At 44.8% G+C, this 15,257-nt stretch overlaps 1 protein-coding gene across 1 annotated transcript in view; it reads left to right on the forward strand.

Moving 5' to 3' along the window:
- Positions 1-15,257, forward strand: part of RNF157 (ring finger protein 157) — an 83,289-nt gene that overhangs the window by 19,507 nt on the left and 48,525 nt on the right. The window contains exon 2 of the mRNA XM_058704682.1: positions 4,637-4,755. Coding sequence (XP_058560665.1) covers positions 4,637-4,755 — 119 coding nt within the window. The remainder of the gene's footprint in view (positions 1-4,636; positions 4,756-15,257) is intronic.

Raw genomic sequence — 15,257 nt, forward strand, 5'->3', positions numbered from 1 at the left:
TAATAATTTTTATACCGATTTGCATGTTGATAAAACATTTTGGATCTATTGGGATATTGGGATATCCAATATTGGGATAAAATTAATTTTGCTTTTTAAAAAATGCGGCTATTCGATAATTTAAAAATTACGTAGGGGGCTTGTGTTATATTTTTATTGGACAACCCTGATCTGGAGGAACAGTGCTAGTGTAATTTTCTTCCCTTAGAAATAGTTTTACTTTTTTGCCTGGATGCCTTTTTTTCTTTAATATTTGTTTCCTTTAATCCTGAACTTGAATTAGTGTTGGCCATTCTGGACCAAACCTTATTGTTATTTTTTTCTTTACCGTAGTGAAAATTATGTAGCATTAAATTTATTATCTCAACCACTTTCAAGTGTACAATTCAGTAGTGTTAAGATCTCTAGAACTTTTTCTTCTTACAAAACAGAAACTCTATACCCATTAAACACCATTTCCCCCTTCCCCCTCCCACTCGTGCTGTGTTTTAAATATAATGTTGGAGATCCGTGTATGATGTGTCTTCTTTTTCCCCCTTTACTGAGATATAATTGACATAAAACGTCATATAAGTTTAAGGTGTACAAAGTGATATGACACACGTCTGTCTCGTAAAATGATTACCACAAGATATACCTTCTTCAAGCCCACAAAGAATTTGAATACGAGTTCTGATTAAGAAATTCTCGCTAACTCATAATGAAAAGCTTGCAGTTTATCCATTAGTCATACGTGTTCCTGTTAGCAAACAGGCAAAGTATTTGAGTACAGTTCTTTCCCCCCTACCATTTCTGATTTTAGAGTGTAGTTCATGCTGAAAAGTGAAACTGTGCACAACTATGCCAACAGGCATCGTTTTCAGAGACCGTTACCGTCTGCTGATGTGGTAGCGGCACATGACTGTGCGCTGATCTGTCCCTTTAGACAGCTGGGCAGACAGACAGAAAGCTTTATCCAGGCCGCAGACGGCAGATTTGCTCTTTCTTGCCCGTCGAACTAGGGCAAGTGATTACAGGGGTCCGTTTCAAAGAAAGGAACGAGCAAATTTTTGGTTGCTTTAAGCTCATTATTATTATTTTTTAACAGAGAAGGTATTTGTATTTTAAGTGCACAAGTTTATTTATTTTTGAGACGGAGAGAGAAAGCGTGCGCGCGCGCGTGTATGCACACGGGTCGGGGGGAGGAGCAGAGACAGAGAGGGAGAGAGTACTGTCAGCACAGAGTCCAGTGCGGGGCTCAGTCCCACAAACTGTGAGATCACGACCTGAGCCAAAACCGAGAGTCGGACGCTCAATTCACTGAGCCACCCAGGCGCCCCCGGAGGTCATCTTTTTAAAGAATTTTACGTCGACTCTTCTACTGAAATGCAGAAGTCCTTTCTTCACCTGTGAAATATTGACCCTAATTTTAAATCTGTGTATATTTGTGCTCTTGATTTTTAATGTAAGGCAAAAGTACAGCTAGCTGTACCCTACTTTCTTGGTAATTTCTTCTGTTTTAATATTATGGCAAAAAAAAAAAAAAAAAAAAAGGCATTTCCGAAAGGACCCTGTCACCATCTTTAGCCCTTTACCCCCCAGGACATCAGTGCTCTTCTCTTGCCAGGGTAATCACTACCATCTGTAAGTGGATTATCTGGATTTCTTTGTCCCTACATCCCTCACCTGACTGTTCACAGGTGCTGGAAACTCAGCGTGTCCCATACTGAACTCAACAGTACAGTTCCAGACACCAAACCTCCCTCTCTCCATTCTTTATTCATGACTTGGGCAAGCCATCCCTCCGCGTGAAACCTTTAACTTTTTATTTATCTTATGGTATTTATTTATTTAAGTCATTTCTTTCCCCAACGTGGGGCTCGAACTCCTGACCAGAGATCAAGACTCGCACACTCTACCGATCGAGCCAGCCGGGCGCCCCAAAATCTTTAATTTTTAAAATTTCAGCGAATGGATGATAAATATATAGTCTCTAACGTACAGAAAATAGATTTTGCTAAGGTTCAACAGCAAATGACTTCAACTGTTTGAGATGGCAGCTTCTACTTAGGGCAACTCGGCCCCTCCCCCGTCTATAAATTATGCACTTGGAAAATAGGGCTTGCAAGTGCGAGACGTAAATAATTGATAATTAAGCTTTCCCAAATGACGAATTGCACTGTCACTGCAGATAGATACACTTTGTATTTTTCAGTTTTGGTGGGTAACTCCCGCGAGTTCCTCAGTGATTGCTTTGAGTTTGGCCGCTTTTTCTCTCAAATAATGTTTTCCTACTTGTTGTTTAATTAAAGAATTGTCTCACTTTGTGGTGAGTGATTTTTATCCACATTGCCTTGTGTAATAAGTGTTTGTAAAGCTGCATGGGAAGAACACCCGCAAATGAACATTTGGTTCAGTTTTTCTGTTAGAATTTGCTTCTCTGTCTTCTTTCCTATGGCTTCTTCACAGCCGAAAATGCTGAATCTCACTGTGTTTAGTTTGCTATAAACCTTCGACAAAAATTGAAACTGGTTTAGAAAATTTATCTATACTCTTGCTGTGTGACAGATAACGACGAAGCCTCTCACCATTTCATATGTTTTTTGAATTCATCCAGGAATTGGGGTATGTGAGGAGAGCCGTGGGAAGGCGTGTTGGGGGATAAATCCTTTCCTTTGGATGGCTTATCTTCATGGGATAATTAGATTATGGAAATTTGGGTTGGGGTGCCTGCCTGGCTCAATCGGTTAAGCGTCCAACTCTTGATTTTAGCTCAGGACGTGATCTCACGGTTTGTGAGTTCAAGCCCCACATCGGGCTCCTCGCTGACAGTGCGCAGAGCCTGCTTAGGATTCTCCCGCCCCGCTCCTCCCTCCCACTTTCCCTCTCTCTCAAAATAAATAAACTTAAAAAAAAAAAAAAAGAAATTTATGTTAAGAGGCATTCATTTCAGTCTAGGTTGGAAAGTATTCCCAGGTGGAATTTGCAGTGTCACCTAAGCCTCCCTTGGTGACTTATCAGTGCCCTCACGTCCTGGTACAGTTCCTCAGTTTTTCTGGATGAGGCAGATGGGGATTCTGAACCTTGAGTACCGATTGCCTCTAGTTACTGTAGTGTTAAAAATATCCCTGCTTCCTCGTGAGTCAAGGTGGGGCCAAGACATGACTGATGTCTCTGAAACCCTGGCCGTTCACACCGTTAGTGAATTTGGGACTGAGGGTGTGTGTTTTGTGTGTGTGTGTGTGTGTGTGTGTGTGTGTGCACATGTGTCTTTTCATAGTTCTAAACTATTGTCCTGTCGAACTCCATAATCTGTGTGGTAATTGGTAGGTAAAGTCAAGGACAGCTATATATATATATTTTTTTTTCATTTTTTTTGTAATGTTTTTATTTATTTTTGAGACAGAGACAGAGCATGAGAAGGGGAGGGGCAGAGAGAGGGGGAGACACAGAATCTGAAGTGGGCTCCAGGCTCTTGAGCTGTCAGCACAGAGCCCTATGTGGGGCTCGAACTCACGGAGTGTGAGGGATCATGACCTGAGCTGAAGTCGGACGCTCAACTGACTGAGCCACCCAGGAGCCCCAAGGACAGCTATATTTTAAAAAAAATGTTTATTTATTTATTTTGAGAGAGAGTAAGAGTGTGAGTGTAAGAGCAGGGGAGGGGCAGGGAGGGTGGGTGAGAGAGAATCCCAAGCAGGCTCTGTGCTGTCAGTTTAGAGCCTGACACAATCCCATGAACTGCAAGATCATGATCTGAACCGAAATCAAGAGTCGGACACTTACCCGCCTGAGCCACGCAGGTGCCCCCAAGGACAGTTGTATTATATAAATTCATTTTAATAATCATCTTGGGGCACTTGGGTGGCTCAGTCGGTTAAGCATGTGACTTTGGCTCAGGTCATGATCTCACAGTGAGTGAGTTCGAATCCCACGTGGGATGAGCACGAGCCCTGCTTTGGGTGAGCCCTGCTTCTCTCTCTCTCTCTCTCTCTCTCTCTCTCTCTCTCTCTCTCTCTCTCTCCTCTCTCTCTCTCTTCCTCTCTGTCTCCGCCTTTATGTGTCCTCTCTCTCTCTCTCTCAATAAAAACAACAACAACAATCATTTTGAAGCAAATGTGGAAAGGAAAGAGCCTTCACTGTAGAGGGTTATGGGATTATGTATGTAGTAGTAGGTAGGTACTGAGACGTGTATGTTTAGGTATGAACTGGCTTATGAAAATCCAGGCAGAGAAATGTATGTGTGCGTATACATGCTGGTGCCTGTAGTTAAGATCCCTGAATATACAGGGGATAGGAAATAACCACTTCAAGTTTAAGGGAAAAAAACAGGGACAAAATACGTACATGTGTTCATTAATGTGCATTGTGGGGCCTTCTGGTCTTTTGGCCGATGGTATTATAGACAGGTCAAAATAAGGATTCGATTAACAACGTTAAAAGGAAAATTCATCTATTTATGGTTGGTAGCTTGGGTTTTCGCTGCTATGATTTGACGTACTTTGTGCCATTGTCCCAAGTCAAGAGAAAATCCCTAACAGTTATTAACTGCTGCACTGATTATTTGTTGGAAGGATTAACGTTTTTTTGAGTCAGCTTTTTTACCTGGTTTAGTTTGACTGGTTTCTGTTTGATGTCTCTGTGTCTCCCTGTCTAGGAAGCTATTTTGCCAGCCACTTCATTATGGGAGGAGAGAAGTTTGACTCCACGCACCCCGAAGGTTACCTATTTGGAGAGAACAGTGATCTGAACTTTCTGGGGAACAGACCAGTAGCGGTATGGTTATGACCTGTTTATTTCCACGTGGGGCTTCAGTGGCCAGTACAAACAGTCTTATAAAAATAAGCTTGTAATCATTGGTTCAGAGGTGTCTGTAGCTCGGTGTGAGCTGAGAGGGTCCCTGGGAGCCAGGCCACAGCCCCTTGGCTGGCGTTGGGTCTCCAGTCACTAGAGGCTGACCCCTGGAAAGACTGCGGGAGTCTGCCTAAGGGGGAGGACATCTCACAGGTTCCCGATGTCTGGATGTCCGAAAGATTCCTGTCTCTGCTAAATGCCACCTCTTTTTCTCTTCTTCATAGCACTTAATGCCATATAAGCTTGTATTTCTCTGTCTCGCCCTCTGTTTTTTATCTGCCCTTCCTTGTAGGATGTAAATTTCACCGTGTCTCCCTCTCTCTGCCCCTAACCCACTCGCATCCTGTCTCTGTCTCTCTCAAAAATAAATAAACATTAAAAAAAAAATTAAAATAAAGGGGGGGGGTGGCGCCTGGGTGGTTCAGTCGGTTGAGCGTCCAACTTGGGCTCAGGTCATGATCTCACAGCTCATGAGTTCGAGCCCCGCGTCGGGCTCTGGGCCGACCGCTCGGAGCCTGGAGCTGCTTCAGACTCTGTGTCTCCCTCTTTCTCTCTGCCCCTAACCCACTTGCGTTCTGTCTCTGTCTCTCTCAAAAATAAATAAACATTAAAAAAAAAAAAAATTAGAATGTATATTTCACAGGTCAGGACTATTTTTACTGTTGTGTCCTAGCACCTAGAACAAAGCCTGATACATACTGACAAGCCCTTAAAGAGCTGTTGAATGAATGACTGAAAAGGTTTCCCTTCATATCTGAATTGATACTAGGCTATGTCTCTGTTCATTCAGCTCATTCCATAAACGTATGTAGCATCCTCTTGGTACCCAGCCCGAGGCTTTGGAAGAATAGCCTGCCATATGGCTAGTGAGTGGCTAAGGAAGGTCCTAGAGACTTTCAGACATTATTCCTAATCTTCGTAAGACCCACCTGACAGAAGATTTATTTTTATTAATTTTTAAGTAAGCTCTATACCTACTATGTGAGGCTTGAACTCATGATCTCAAGATCAAGCGTTGATGCTCTGTGACTGATCCAGCCAGGTGCGCCAGAAGATTTATTATTAATCCTATTAAAATTTTTTTTTTCATGTTTATTTATTTTTGAGAGAGACCAAGAGAGACAGCATGAGTTGGGGAGGGCAGAGAGAGAGGGAGACACAGACTTTGAAGCAGGCTCCAGGCTCAGAGCTGTCAGCACAGAGCCTGAAGCGGGGGCTCAAACTCATGGACCATGAGATCGTGACCTGAGAAGTCGGACGCTTTACCGACTGAGCCACCCAGGTGGCCCGATTATTAATCCTGTTTTATAAGCAAGAGAACTGAGGTTCCAAGAAATGACCAATGATAAGTGCATGCTCTGTTCCAGGCACTGTTCTAAGTGTTTATTTACATAAAGTTTTCCCAAACTCCAATAACTAGGTCTGCCTGGCCACAGGTCGATGACCTTTCCACTGCTTCTCATTGCTTCAAAAAGCCCTGCCTTCCTCCAGAAACTCCTGGGTCAGTGGGGCAGATGAAACACAGGAACAGGAGATGCATAAATAGCTGGAGAGGTCTGAAGTGATTGGATGCTGTGGGGCTTGCGAGCAGGAGAGGAGAACGGCAGGGCTGACCCCCTCATGCTCATGTTGAGAAGAGGCGGACGGTGTTGAGCAAGCCTTTGGAGAGGCCTGGGCTTTTACCAGACGGGTGGGGAAGGGGCTTTCCAGGAGCAGGTGCAGAGCACAGGCCCGAACGCTTTCCCGTTGTTGTCAAATCAGCAAACCTTTACCCAGCGACTGCTGTGTGCCAGGTACTGTGATGGGCGCTGGGGACACCAAGCTGAAATGAGCATGGTCTGTTTCTCCCGGGAACAGATAAGGAAGCCAGGCTGGCAGGAGTAGACATTTCCTGATGGTGAGACACGATTGGAAAGGTAGGTGGGGGCTGCATTACCCCCAAGGCTTTTGACTCTTACCTGTAGGCTGTGGGGAATATTGAAGACTTTAGGTAGATAAGTGACCTGGAGAATTTTTTTTTTTTTTTCTTTAGGGAGATTCATCCAGTGACTGTCTCCCATCTTGAGCTTTAATTAAACAACATATTTTGATGATGGGTTTTCACTGGTTTCTCCCTTTCTATCTGGAGTGACCCCCTCCCCTAATTCATAGACCAGGAGTGCTTTCAAAATACCACGTCCTTCTTGCTTCACATTCAGTCATGCCAGCTCATGCTCACCAAATGTCTGCTCTCTGATTTTGTTACTGCTGCCTTAGCAATTAGAGTAGAAGGATCTTTGGTGTTTTGTTTTGTTTTGTTTTGACAGAGACAGGTAAGAATTGTGCCTCCCTCCCTGGGAGTCAATTCGTGCTTGAAAAATGGCCCTTTCTTTTTACGTCAATTACTTCCTTTCTTTTCTTCTTTCCTCTTGTGTGAGAATAGTTTATTATTATTTTTTTAATTTTGACCTTTTCAGACCATAAAGATTTTTTTTTAATGTTTTTATTTATTTTTGAGATAGAATGCAAGTGGAGGAGGGGCAGAGAGAGAGGGAGACACAGAATCTGACACAGGCTCCAGGCTCTGAGCTGTTGACACAGAGCCCGACGTGGGGCTCAAACTCACAAACCGTGAGATCATGACCTGAGCTGAAGTCGGACGCTTAACCGACTGAGCCACGCAGGCGCCCCATAAAGATTATTTTAAAACAAATAAATACTTCTTTTGGTTCCTACTGAGGTTTCTTTTGGCTGGCAGACTCCTGGTTTAGCTGCCCTGTTTATGCTTCTCTGTGAGCCTGTGAAGGACTGAGGTCTTCCTGAAGCCCTAAAGAGCAGCCCTGACCTGAAGTCTGAGGCTTTTTCTAAAGGAGTATTGACATTTTGGTTGTTGTTTCTATGTAGTCATCATTAAATATGCTTAATGTTGTAAGAGCAGATGTTTTCAGGAGATATCATAATTTCAGGTTAATAAAGCAAATTGGAGTAACTTCAGATATATATAGAAATAATGTATACAGGGGGCGCCTGTGGGCCTCAATGGTTTAAGCATCGGACTTCGGCTCAGGTCATGATCTCACGGTTCACGAATTTGAGCCCTGCTTTGGGCTCTGTGCTGACAGCTTAGAGCCTGGAGCCTGCTTTTGATTCTGTGTCTCTCTCTTTCTCTGCCCCTCCCCGGCTCACTCTCTCTCTGTCTCAAAAATAATAAAAATAAAACATTAATAAAAAAATTAAAAAAAAAAGAAGGTATACAGAACAAACGTGGCACATTTCCTTTTCTTTCCCCACATGTTATTTCATAATGATTCATTGAACACTTACTATTTGTCAGGCCTGGTTGCTCTAAGCTCTTCATACATGTTATGTCGTTTTGTCCTCACACCCTGGTGAGGAGGGTCCTTATTTGACAGATGAGGAACATGGACGCAAGGAATTTAAACAAGGATCACTAAGCCTGTACGTGGTTGAATTGGGATTTGAACCTAGCCGTCCAGCCCCAGAGCCTGAAGCACTCCGGTTTCTGCTATTCAGAGCACGTGTGCTCAGGAACTCTGTGCATATCCTGTCTGTGAGTCTGTCCTAGTAGATCATCAAGTGTAATTTGTGAGATGCAGACAGAGATCTAAAAGTAGACCGAGTGGCAGGGACATGTTCTCTCTGAGTGTCCCTTGAGAGAGCTGCCGTTTGGTGTGTATTCCATCTGCTGGCCTGACCTCTGTGTTTTGTCGTTACTGCACGTCACACCTGTTTGGGGGACGGCCCAGAGACTGAACATGGACTTGTGGTTTGAGTTCTGAGGACTTGACTTCTACTCTCTAGCAACATGTCCCCCAGGGTCAGTACGTGGGCATCCGGTTGCGGAGGAAAGGGAACAGCCTTTTAAAGCCACCGAGCAGCTCCTCCTTCGAGGGAGAATGAAGATAAGGAGTGGAAGATGTTGAAATAAATTGTTACATAAAATATAAGTGCCATAGACTTCCTGGCTTGTGGGACTTGTGGTATTTCCTGTCATTTCTGAATGGTCAAACTAAAAAGAATACCGCTTGCAAACGCATCACTCAGCCTGTAGTTTTTACTGGAGCCCTGCCGATCTCCCACTTGGGATAATCCGTCAACGTCAAATGTGGTATCAAGTCCCAGGGGTCAGATTTAATGAACTAGAGCGCGTGCATAGACATGGATGGTTGAAGAGAGGCCGGAGTCAAGATTTCAGGTTTTGTTTACATCTTAACCACTAGACTCTTTGCAACCTTGGCAAATCTATCACTGAGGCTCTCAGATTACCCAGTGGTAAAGGGGGATAGCTCTGACTTTATGGGAATGTGATGCTTGAAGAATGTCTTGGGATTGCTGGGTAAAAAGAAGCCAGGATAAAAACAATGTTGGCTGTACTGCTACCCTTTCAGGTTGGTTATTTCTGCAGCTACCGATAGTTTTGGGTGGAGAGAATAGGCGCTGGTTTTTAAGTAATTGTCTTAATCAGTCAACACGGCTTCTGATGGTCTTTGTGTTCTGGTCCCCATATATAGAGGAGTTGAGATCCCTGTGTTTGTACATCACAGTTATAAAATGTTAAATAAAGACCATCCTTCGCCTTCCTACGGGGTGGAAGAGCTGGTGTGAGTTTTTGCTCCTTTACTGAGTGAGGGCTTCTTTTGTTGAGGCGAATTACTGCTAAAACTCTAAGTTATTTAGAGGCGTGGTGACCTCAGGATTGTCCGAGAATCAAGTGATACCTTGACCCTACCTGAGTTCAGATCTATTATCTCACCTTAGAGGAAAGCAGCTGAGTTCCAGTCCGGCCTCTGATACGCCATCTCCCGTGTTGTGTCACCAGACCCCCTTGACACCGGTCCTGTGTCATGCTCCCTGCAGCCAGGGCTGCACAGCTGGCTGTAAGAATCAAGATAGGCACAGGTGGGTCTTTCTTCCCCCTCTAACAGAGATACACCTAAAAGCTGTACTTGCATCAAGTCTCTGTAAATTCAGCCCTTTTATCCACAGGTGTGCAGGGAGAGCAAGCTATTCAACACAACTTGGCAATATATCCATTTGGGAAGTAGAGTTTGGGCCATACAGAGCGTTGTGTCTGTCACGGTGCCATTCATTCGTTCAGTAAATATCTGTGGGTCATATACTGCACTAGCAGCTGGGAGTGCAAAGATGGAGAAGGCTTGCCCCTGCCCCGAGGAGCTCGCGGTATGATGGGGTAGACAGATTGCTCCCGACTGCGATGTGTTCCGGTAAGTCCTGTGTGACTGTGTGAGAGACAGGGCCAGAGTGCTCTGGGAGCAGAGGGGCGTGAGGATGATTTCCGCCCAGGGCGCTGGCTCTGAGACGACTCCTTGTACCGGGCGGGATGAGCAGGATGTCCCTAGTGGGTGTCGGGAAGGTCACTAAGGCAGAATTAATAAGCAACGTGAGGAAGCGACTAAGATGCAGAAGTGCGTGTTGGGTTTCCAGAAGGGTGAGCAGGCTGTAAGGATTGGGTCGTGAGGTATGTCGGTGGGAGGTGAGGCTGGAAAGACAGACTGGGCCCATGTTGGAAGGGCGATGAGGGTCGTATTGAGAAGTTTATGCCTTTCTTTCTAAGGCAGTAAAGAAGGTCATAGTCATGAGTTGCTTTGCCACTGAGTAGCTTCTTGGTGTTGGTTAACATATTAGCCATCAGTGAGCCTCAGCTTCCCCATCTATAAAGATACCTATCTTGCAGGTATATTTTAAGGTTTTCAAAAATGACAGCCATTATGATTTGCTTTGCCTTTCAGAAAGTTAATTCTTTTTTGTTGTTGAGAGACAGGGAGAAAGCATTCGTGTGTATGAGCTGGGGAGGGGCGGGAGGAGAGGGAGAGAGAGAATCTTAAGCAGGCTCCCGACTTGGGGCTCAATCTCATAACTGAAATCATGACTGGAGCCGAAATCGGGAGTCGGATGCTTAACTGACTGAGCCACCCAAGTACCCCCAGAAAGTTAATTTTCTTGTTAATGTTTATTTATTTGGGGGGAGGGGCAGAGAGAGGGGGAGACACAGAATCCGAAGCAAGCTCCAGGCTCTGAGCTGTGAGCACAGAGCCTGATGCGGGGCTCGAACTCATGGACCTTGAGATCAAGACCTGAGCCGAAGTCGGACACTTAACCGACGGAGCCACCCAGGCGCCCTACTGTTACTGAATTTCTTTACATTTTTAAAAATGTTCATTTATTTCTGAAGGAAAGAAAGAGTGTGAGCAGGGGACGGGCAGAGAGAGGGGAGACACGGAAGCCGAAGCAGGCTCCAGGCTCCGAGCTATCAGCACAGAGCCCGACCCGGGGCTCAAACCCACAAACTGCGAGATCGTGACCTGAGTCGAAGTTGGACGCTTACCTGACTGAGCCCCCAGGTGCCCCCAGAAAACTAATTCTTTAGGTCATCTCATGGTGTAGAGAGTGAGTTGGAAAGACAAGAGATAAGGAACCAGTTAGGTAGTGGTTTGTTTTAGATAAGGAGGAAGATACACCGTGCCTGAGCTAGAACAGTGGCATTAACGATAAAGCTGGTTCAGGTTCAAGGGTGGTGGGCGGTCTGAATTGAAGGCAAGGAGTAGGTAGGGACATGAGGAACAGCCTCTGTGGGACAGCTAGCACTTCAACTGGATGCCATGTGTGGGTTTTATCTGCAGTTTTACTCCTTTTTACATTTTTTTAAATGTCTATTTATTTTTGAGACAGAGTATGAGTGGGGGAGGGGCAGAGACAGAGAGACAGAATCTGAAACAAGATCCAGGCTCTGAGCCGTCAGCACAGAGCCCGACATGGGGCTCAAACCCACGAACCATGAGATCGTGACCTGAGCCAAAGTCGGAGGCTCAACTGACTGAGCCACCCAGGAGCCCCTGCAGTTTTACTCTTTTTAAACAATATTTCGGGGCGCCTGGGTGGCTCAGTCGGTTGAGCGTCCGACTTCGGCTCAGGTCACGATCTCGCGGTCCGTGAGTTCGAGCCCCGCGTCGGGCTCTGGGCCGATGGCTCGGAGCCTGGAGCCTGTTTCCGATTCTGTGTCTCCCTCTCTCTCTGCCCCTCCCCCGTTCGTGCTCTGTCTCTCTCTGTCTCAAAAATAAATAAACATTAAAAAAATATCTTTATTTATTTTGTTGGGGCGGGGGCGGAGCCCACGTAAGTGGGAGAAGGGCAGAGAGAGAGAGTCCCAAGCAGGTTCATGCTCAGTGCAGAGCCCCACTTGGGGCTTGATCTTAAAACTGCAAGATCGTGACCTGAGCCAGAAGCAAGAGTCAGACTGACTGAGCCACCCAGGCGCCCCCTGTCTGCAGTTTCGTTTGTGCCCTGGCCCCAGTGTAATCAGACAGGTGGGTCACAAGACAGGTACCCTGGCATGCGTTGCCTTAGAGCCTGGATTGGTCTACCCAGGCTACTAAAACAAAATACCATAAATTAGGGGGCTAAACAACAGGTATCCATTATTCAAGGTTCTGGAGGCAAGAAGGCCAAGATCAAGGTGCTGGCAGATTTCGTTCTGGTGAGGGTTTCTTGCAAGTGGCTGTCTTCTTGCTCTGTCCCCACATGGCAGAAAGAAAGTGCTCTCTCTCTTCCCTCCTTATAAGGGCACTGGTCCCATCTTGAGAGGCCCACCGTTATGACCTCACCTAACCCTGATCACCTCCCAAAAGCCTCCCCTCCAAATATAGTCACATTGAGGGTTAGGGCTTTAACATAAGAATTTTGATATGAGAGCCCATGACGGGAACGTGCCTCTTTTCTGTGTGTATGTGGGTGTGTGTTGTAGACTGAGTTACTTGCCTTTTGCATGCTCTTGTCTTTCCTTCCTCCTTCCCTTATAAATTGGACTACAGCTGTCTTTGGCATTTAGTTTGGCCGTATTTATTACATTTCTAGTTATGCATACCCTTTAGCCAACCTGTTTCATTTCTCTGAATCTCTGAGTAAAGGAGAAACTTACTCCTCTTCTCTCAATATTCTGCCACAATGCTAACTCGTTTTTGACACCAGATATGTGGGCTTCGCACACATCAGGCAGGAATTGTTAAAGAAATTATAGTGTGTCTACACTAAGAACTGGTATTCAACCAAAAATAAAGTAGATTTGTACCCCACTGAGATAAAAATACGTCTATGGCCACATGGTGTGCCGAAAAAAGCAAGTTGTTATGTATCCTATAGAATCCAGTTCCATTTCTGATAAAAATAACAGTGCATAACAATATATGTGTATTTGTATGCTTTTTTGTGTATTTATATTTGTAGGTGCATAAAATACATAAGAGAATAGTGCATTTTACCCGTTACAGTGGTAACTCTCGGGCTACATCAGTGAGGGGAGGTACATACTCCTGACTTGGTATTTTTCTGTGTGAATATATATTTGAATTTGAATTTTTTTTTAAATCAGAAGCATTTAAATTTTTTTGTAAAAATAGCAAAAGGGCTCCCTCTCTCTCTGCTTCTCCCCTGCTCACTCTCTGTCTCTCAAAAATAAATAAACATTAAAAAAAAAACGGCGGGGGCGTGGGCGCCTGGGTGGCTTAGTCGGTTAAGCATCCGACTTAGGCTCAGGTCATGATCCCACGGTTCGTGGGCTTCGAGCCCCGCGTTGGGCTCTGTGCTGACGGCTCAGAGCCTGGAGCCTGCTTAGGAGTCTGTGTCTCCCTCTCTGCTTCTCCCTTGCTCACTCTCTGTCTCTCAAAAATAAATAAACAGTAAAAAAAAAAATAGGAAAAGGGCCCACTACTGAGCAGGAAAGGAGACAGTTCTAGGAAAACACATAGAGTGGGAAAATTAAGGAAATTAATAAAATAATGGTTTAATTGTTTAGTGAACTACAGAAAGGGTGTGTGGCTTGCCGAGTGAGGTTGGGGGCTTGTGGAGAACAGTAACAAGATCAGAATAAGCATGAAGAGGAATATGGAATCAGGTGGCTTCATCCTCTTGGTGCCAGTGTGCAATGATTCACTGTTAGAACCATTTGATTCATGATGGATACAGCCTAGTTTTTAATAATCTGAGAGTAAAAGAAAATCCAGACTATGAAACGCCTAAACTGGAGAATGAATAATCCCGTTTTTTAAATACGGTTTAGGGCGTTATAGACAGTATTACTTAAGTATTTTATTTATGTATTTATTTATTTATTTGCTTATTTGCTTATTTATTTGTTTATTTTTAATGTTTATTTATTTCTGCAACAGAGAGAGACAGAGCATGAGTGGGGGTGGGGCAGAGAGAGGGAGACACAGAATCCGAAGCAGGCTCCAGGCTCCGAGCTGTCAGCACAGAGCCTGACATGGGGCTTGAACTCACAGACCGTGACATCATGACCTGAGCCGAAGTCGGTCTCTCAACTGACTGAGCCACCCAGGCACCCCTTACTTAAGTATTTAAAAAAATAGCTTCCTTATTAATATTCCTGCTTCCTTATTAATTCCCTGTTCCTAGTTTCCTCCCAGAGGTGACCATACTGCTCAGTTCAATAAGTGAGCTTTAATAGTTTTTTTAAAAATTGTGACAAGATACACATAACATAAAGCATACCATGTTAATTATTTGAAGCCTACAGTTCAGCGGTAAACTTGTTGTGCAACCCATCTCCAGAACACTTTCCATCTTGTAAAACTGAAACTTTGTACCCACTGAGCGCTAACACCCCATTCTCCCCAACCCCCAGCCCCTGGCGTCCAGTCTTCTACTTTGTGTCTCTGTGAATCTGACTGGCTACCTCATATAAGTAGAATCTTACAGTGTTTGTCCTTTTGTGTCTGGCTTTAGCATGATGTCTGCAAGGTTCATCCATGTTGTAGCAGGTGTCAGAATTTCCTTCTTTTTAAAAAATTTTTAATGTTTATTTTTTGAGGAGAGAGAGAGAGAGAGAGAGAGAGAGAGAGAGAGAGAGAGAGAGAGAGATTGTGAGCAGGGGAGGGGCAGAGAGGGAGGGAGACACAGAATCTGAAGCAGGCTCCAGGCTCTGAGCTGCCGGCACAGAGCCCGAAGCAGGGCTCGAACTCACAAGCAGTGAGAACGTGACCCAAGCTGAAGTCGGATGCTTAACTGACTGAGTCACCCAGATGGACAAAGCTTATTTCTTTTTGAGAGAGAGCTTGTGAGCGGGGTAGAGGCAGAAAGAGAAGGGGGAGAGAGAGAGAGAGAGAATCCCAAGCAAGCTCCATGCTGACAGCAACGAGCCCGATGCGGGGCTCAAACTCATGAACTGCGAGACCACGACCTGAGCTGAAGTCAGACACTCAACCCACTGAGCCACCCAGGTGCCCCTTTCTTTCTTTCTTTTTTTTTTTTTTTTTAAAAACAACTCCTTTTAATTTACTTCCTATGAGTTTTCTTCTCGCTTTTTTATTGTGACTTGTGAAATATTCATAACTATATAAACCATATGCCTACAGTTTAAAGAAACCGTAAACAGACGCCCTTGTACCCAC

This window comes from Neofelis nebulosa, chromosome 16 (assembly GCF_028018385.1).
Source record: "Neofelis nebulosa isolate mNeoNeb1 chromosome 16, mNeoNeb1.pri, whole genome shotgun sequence".
Classification (NCBI taxonomy): domain Eukaryota; kingdom Metazoa; phylum Chordata; class Mammalia; order Carnivora; family Felidae; genus Neofelis; species Neofelis nebulosa.